This window comes from Pezoporus flaviventris, unplaced genomic scaffold (genome assembly GCF_033815535.1).
Source record: "Pezoporus flaviventris isolate CSIRO_AGI_PZ_B2104156 unplaced genomic scaffold, CSIRO_AGI_Pfla_v1 ptg000031l, whole genome shotgun sequence".
Classification (NCBI taxonomy): Eukaryota; Metazoa; Chordata; class Aves; order Psittaciformes; family Psittacidae; genus Pezoporus; species Pezoporus flaviventris.
Window position 1 is genome coordinate 22,953,366 of NW_026892579.1, and position 6,983 is coordinate 22,960,348.

Genomic DNA, 6,983 nt, shown 5'->3' on the forward strand with positions numbered 1-6,983 from the left:
CTGTTAGTGATGTGTTTCCTGGAGAAGTTCTGATTTACATCAGTGGGACTGAAAGCAGAATTAGCAGTTTTACATTTCCTTTTCCTGTCATTAAAATAAATTGTTCTGTTTAGAGTAAATTCATAGCTCCTTGAAATATTGATAACTATAACCCTAGGAAAATATATGTAATTATATCCTAGAGATCTACTAATATTCCTACAGAGGTTGGTCAAACAGAACTCTGATAAAATCTGTCCTACTGTAATTTTAGCTTAAGAACTGCTCAGACCCCTTTTAGTAACTGGAGTGTGTGTGTTCATGTGTGTATAATACATATATTTTTACATATATAAGCATTTCAAATACAAACCGCCATTAGACAAAGTAAGAGTGTACATACATGTGTGAGAAATGAATGAACAAATGAATACCAGAGGTGGAAATTACTTGATTTTTCCTTTATTTCTCCTACTGTTTTCTCTATCATTGCTATTCCTTGTCTGTAGGAAGATGACTGATTCAGCAGCCTGCTGTAGTTTTGCTGTTCATTCAGTGACTGAGCCTTTACAAGGAGCGTGATATTTTTCTGTTACCCATTTAGTTGTTAGAATTTTGTATCTAAACTATTAATATGTAATGTGTGTAGTGAATATTAAGGAAAAAATTGTTTCATATAGAGTTTGTGTGACTCCCATTGAAGTTAATGGGAGAGTTCACCTGAGGTTACAATCTGATATTATATAAATGCAGCTTTTTACATCACATTCTGCAAGTGCTTGGAGTTAGAGAACAGCACTGGTTCCAAGGTAAAATCCTACTGTAGATCCCTCACATTCATTGCTCAGATTTGGTAGAATTGGTATACATATCTTGTTGAAAATCATTTGTTATTGATAAATTATAGGGAAAATAAATACTTTCTATTTGGGGAAGTCTATTATTTCATTTGCCTCAACATACTTTCCTCAATGTTGCCTTAATCCTGCTTTTTTGAGTCACCATGTAAGAAAAGCAGCAGTGGAATCTGCCATCTAGTGGCACCGTTCTGGCATTAATAGTACACGGAAAATTATTTTTGGGGGTGTGGGTTGTTTTTTTTTTCCTTCTTACAATGTAACTTAATCAAACATCTTGCAAATATTAGTTAGGGAACAGGAAAAGGCAGAAGTCAAATGTGAAAGGGAATAATGATACAAATAGTGTAATTTCCTGGGTCGTGTAAATCATGACAAATCTTCAGACTATTAAGAGAGGAAAGAATCTTAAAACTATTTTCAATTAAGAAAATGAGTATGTCTAAAAATGTATAACTGCATGTTTCTAGTTAATACTGGTAGAGTTATATTATTTGCAATGCATAAATTACACCTTTGCAGAGAAAAATGTCATTGATAGCTAAATTTTTGTATTAAAAAGTTGACTGTAAGCGCAGTGTATATAGATAGATGAAGAGAAGAAAGGTCATTAGTATTTTGGCAGAGCTCAGAGATTAATCAGGATGAGGGATCTCCTGTGTTACACACAAGGCAAAGTTAAACCCAGACTTTCAAAGACAATGCTAACACTTAGTATTGCATACTGCGGCTGAAATTTATCCCCATTCAAATCAGTTGCAAAATTCAGGCAGATTTGCTGAATAAAGCCAGCATAGGTTTCTAACACAAATTTAGATGGGAAACAGCCCCATACCTCTTCCTCATCCTCATTTCAAAATTGCCAGCAGGTTTATGATGGGTTTGATTAGAGAGGACAGAAGAGACCCATATCCAGGTCTTCTTCGGGTGTGGGACCGGAACCTGTGTCCCCCTGTGGTTTAATCTATTCAACTGTATTATTATTTTTCCCTATGGACAACCAAATGATGGTCTTGACATTGAAGTGGAAGCCCAGGCCCCCTAAGCCCTAGCCTGGTACTAATTTAGTTTCTCTTTGTAGCATTAGCCAGGAGAGTTTTATCAACCAGTGATGTGCGAGTAAGTCTGTTAGACTTGTCTAGAAGAAAAATGCTTTGCAATGCCATTGTGTTCTTTAAAGTAACTTGTAAAGTATTTGCAGTTTCATAAAATCAAGTGTTTTGCTCTCTTTTCTTCTAGAGAGTGTCATCATTCACCAGTTGCGCATGAACTCTAGATGAGTTACTGCCCCTGCTCTATGCTCTCTGTGTGCACTACCCTCTTTGCCAGTTGGATGGAACACTGTAGAAGCCCTCTGCCATCAACACCAGGGTCACTTGTGCTACTGATTATTCGTGGAAGTATTTATTGCTTCCATTAGATTTTATATATTGTTTCTTGGTAGAGCTTTAAGAATGAAGGGCCTTGCTGGTATTTTGAAAGTACATAGTCAAAAAGAAAGAAGCAGTCTTTCTGCCAGCTGAATTTCACTTTTATTTGCAAAGCCTAAGGCACATGCTTGATTTTGTTTGATGTTTGCCATATAATTTATTTTTATAATACACTTTGTAAAGTAACTGTCCCAAAGTTGCAATTCCTGTTGTTCATGGCGCATTTATTTGTAGAATACACTGTCAAATTCACAATTTGATATTTTTGTAATAAAGACTATGTAAAGAAAGAAAAATTTAACTTCAGCGATGTTTTGTGTATTCAGCACATTTGGTTTTGCCACCATGAGATTCTGTGAGACTAAATACTCTGAAGCCTGCTGTATGGAATTTGTACTATTGCAGAATATTTCTTGCACTGTGTGATGGTTTGGCATAAAATTAAGTATTAAAGTCCAATGCCTTGAAATGCAACCAGATTTACTCATTTTAAACAATGTAAGCCAGTTTTTAAAGCTGTGATTTTTTTTTTTCTATATAATGTATGTTTTTATTTCTGCCTGTACCAAAAAAGTTAATTTTCACTACACTGTAACTAATAAATTTTCACAACTATGCAAATGTAATCAAGTGTTTGTATTTTACCTCTGATTTCTTAAGAGTGACAGTACTCATATATATATTTTTTATAGGGACAAAATGTATGGCTTTGGAAGTTCTTTTTTCTGACTCATATCTCACTGTGGTATCAGTGATGTACATAGTTAAATTGATTCAGATGTTAAGATATGGAGTCTATCACCAAGCACTTAATGACTTCATGGTTTCTAACCTTGTCCTTTCACTGCACTGGCAGAGATAAACATCTCTGGTTTGATTGTATGTTCAGAATATTTAGTCCTGAACTAGTATGACTGTAGAAATGAGGTGCTATGCACTCTGGCTTACACTGAAGGGCATATTTTACACAGGTGGATGCAGCTTTTCAAATAGCATCCAGAGAGTTCTGTGGCAGCTATACTTAAAATGATTTTTGAATGAATTATATATAAAGCTGGATACAACCGAGAGAGGGTCTTTTTTCCTTATATATTTCATAATTGATGATTTTTAATCTAAGTCATTGGCACATACTTAAACTACTGAAGATTTTTGAATTGCAGAAGTTACTGGGAGAAACTACTTTTTGGAAGGGAAAACAGTATTGCTTGCAGGAGATACACTTTGAGATGCCAGAGAAAGTGCATTAACTTGGTGTCCCACTGAGATGACTAGGTCAGTTCATCTTTGAAGCTGTAGTATCGCACTGCTGTGTAGTCAATTTGATCTTCATGGGAGCCATAGGACCTGCTTTTCCTTCTAGACATAAGTTCTGCAGCAAATGCTGACATCGTAGAGAAGCAGGATATTCTGGGACCTGTATAAACTTTCTTGGACTTGATCTGCATTGCAAAGAGCTTGCTAATTGAGCTATACTGAGTAATGGAAACAAACGCTGCTTATCCGTGCGAAACAGTCGTTTTGTTGGTATAGCTTATACTTTACCTGGTACACCGAGTTTTTTAAGTAGTGGTCTTTTTCCTTACAGCGCACAGTGTATGCCAATAACATAACTATGTCTGTAGATCATATTTTAGAGCGAGCCAAGAATTACAGCTCTGAGAGAGTAATACAGCTGAGGTGAATAAAGTTTAGTATGTGACACATTTCAATTTACTGTGCAGTAGAATGAACATTGTAATGACCCAGATCTTCTATTTTCAAAGCAATACTTGGAAATCAAAACCTGTCCATGTAAGAACTACATTAAGTTCACCTGGAATGAAACTGCCGACTATTTGAAAGTGAAAGTGATATGCCTGCAATAAACTTCAGTCTTTAAATATCAGTAAGATATAAATAAAATCTTACTCTGAAATTGAGTCTAGATTTAAAAGGTCCCAATGAATGTAGAAAATATTTTTCCTTTTCTAGATTTTAATATAAAGCTAACTTCCGTATGAGTGTAAGTTGTTTCCTTTTGGTTTATTTATGGTTTTGGAAATACACTAAGTTTTTAAGCTTTACAAAATAAAGGTTTTTTTAAAGCATAAATACAGTCATGGTGCATTTGAAATAATAATCCTGATCTGACACCTGGCAAGCAGCTAAAGTATTTCATAGAAATGCCTGAAGGGTAAAACTCAGGTGTGCAAAGGGTGCTTTAACAGGTGTATTTCATCTTCAATGCAATTATGTTCCTGGTGAATTTTTTACATTACCTGATTTGGGTATGAATCTGAAGCAAGTAAGTAAAGAAAGTGCATTAGCCACATAATTAGCCTATATTTTGGGCACGCTTGGTCAGAAGTCTGTTAATATAGACTAAAGATGTGATTAATTTCTACAGGTATGGTCATTTGAAAGCAATTAATCAGGAAGTGCTTTCAGATGAAGATAATGTAGAGGCTATCTTGGGCTATAGATATCAACAGCTTTTAAGCAGTGGAAAACAAGTACAAGATCAACTTTTCTCTTAAAGATCTCTTACTGTCTAAAGAGGATTGAAAGACCTCTGGGTATAGTATATAGTATTATTATTAGAATAATATATATTGTATACTATATATTATATAGTATACACCTTAGTATAATTATATCTGATAAAAGACAATGTTTCAATCTATTAAAAAAATCTCAAATACTTTGATTGCTAAAGAAAAACTCTACAGCCAGTGAGTTTCCCTTTTGCCTCACTGTGAAACATAACTGGACCAGAGGAGACAAAAAGCGTTTCATAGAACCATCTCTAGTGTAGAAAAACAGATAAAAAATTGAGGTTACCGCCCTGACTGTTACACCTCCTACTGTGAATTGATGGGTTTTACCTCTTCTTCTGAACAGTAACATTCAAGTTGAAAACTTCGTATTTAATGCTTTAAGTTTTGTAGATTTGCTCCCTGAATTAATCTATTTGGCTGTTAATGCATTTTATTTGCCTTCCCTGTTCTAAATATTGGTGGGTTTACCCGCATCAGTTCCTATAACTAAAGGTGGCAACTGAAAACCAAAGATAATAAAGAAAAGGCTGAAAACAGTAACAAGAGGCTTAGCTAGTGGGAGACAGGCAAAAGAAGGGCCCACAAGATAATGGAAAAGATTAATTAGGAATGAGATACAGCTTTAGCACAGATTCCACAAGGAATACGATTATTTTTTTAACCCTATACAATTATTTAGGCACCAAACCAGTCCTTAAATTTTAATGCCCAGACTTCCTACGCTGTATAAGGTCTCCAGAAAAAGGCGGCACTGCCACAAGTGACTGCTCCCCCCAGTGGTCTTTGGTGAAACTTTCGGTTCCTCGAGAACTGAAGGCCATCTATTTAGGGAAAGTGTTCCCACAGGCAGCTAAAAAGTCTCAGACTGGGTTACACGCTTACAAAGTTAGCTAATTAAATAGCTTGGGTTGTTTGTTGGTGTTTTTTTTTTTTTTTCCATAAAATCAAGGCAGTACATAAATACTGGCTAAAAGTGCATTTTGGCCACAATCTGCATAATAAAAAGGCTACAGTGTCCTCACAAAACAAACTTTAAAGCAAAGGAGCTAATAAAGTGAGAAACATGGACTTTGAATGTTGCATTGGCTTGAGCAGTAAATAATGAACTAATAAATAATCATCTTGAGCCTGACAAAACAGGTATTTTGGGGTACAAATACACACTACTGTCCTGGTTTAAACCCTAGCCAGACAGCTTGTTCACTCACTCCCAGTGAGTGGTGCCGGGCTGGAAGCAACCAAAGGCCCTCCCCCCCCCCCCGGGGCTCTCCCCTTCCCCGCTCCTGGAGGAACGGGGAGGAGGATCGAAAGAGTGCAATTCCCACGGGTTGAGACAAGAACAGTCCAGCAACCAATGTATAACACAAATCACCACCGCTACCACCAACGACAACAATGATAAGAGAAAATAACAAGGGGAGAGAATACAATACCACCCACTGAGAAAGGAGTCCGACCCAGAAGCCCTTGTCCTTCCGGGTAACCCCAGTTACATACACCCCCCCCCCCAGGCATGACGTGCTGTGGTATGGAATACCTCCTTGGCTAGCCTGGGTCAGGCGCCCGTCTCTGCTTCCTCCCAGCTTCACCTCCTCCCTGGCAGAGCATGAGCCTCACAAAGTCAGGGTAAACATTACTTAGCAACAACTGAAAACATCGGTATTATCAGCACTGTTCCCAGGCTGAAAGTCGAAACACAGCACTGCACCAGCTACTATGGAGAAAAATTGATTGCTACTGCTAAACCCAGGACAACTGCTTTCCACATAGTGACTATTTAACGAACTGAAGCAGGATTAGCTCCCAAGGGAAATAAAAAGCAACAACTCTGACAACAACATCCATATGTGCATTCACTGCACTCCACTCACCTCCTGACAACAGAGCAGGAAGACAGTGCAAAAATCTCCCTACAGTGGTGGCTACTATGTGCAACTTACATTAAGATAAGTTCTCACAACCTTGCTGTGTTACTACACCTCTACACTGGCGCTGGTACTGTTTCTATTTATGAGAGCAGGAAGCTGAAGTTAACGTCGCCGTTTTCGACCCTATGGGTGCTGCCTTTTCCCAGCAGCCCTCTTCAGACGCTGTGGGAAGGCTGGAGACGAGGAGGGCTCCCCCTGACACACACCGTGGGGGTCACAAGGCTGCAGGCTTTTAGGCTCAGGGGTGGT

At 37.7% G+C, this 6,983-nt stretch overlaps 1 protein-coding gene across 6 annotated transcripts in view; it reads left to right on the top strand.

The window, feature by feature from the left end:
* Window positions 1–2,892, top strand: part of FILIP1 (filamin A interacting protein 1) — a 132,326-nt gene extending 129,434 nt beyond the window's left edge. For all 6 annotated transcript variants that reach the window (XM_061460453.1, XM_061460456.1, XM_061460455.1 and 3 more), the window contains one exon: window positions 2,076–2,892. Coding sequence is in view for 1 of the 6 variants with exons in the window: in XM_061460456.1 (XP_061316440.1) it covers window positions 2,076–2,116 (41 nt within the window). In the remaining 5 variants the exon portion in view is untranslated. The remainder of the gene's footprint in view (window positions 1–2,075) is intronic.
* Window positions 2,893–6,983: the final 4,091 nt, after the last annotated feature.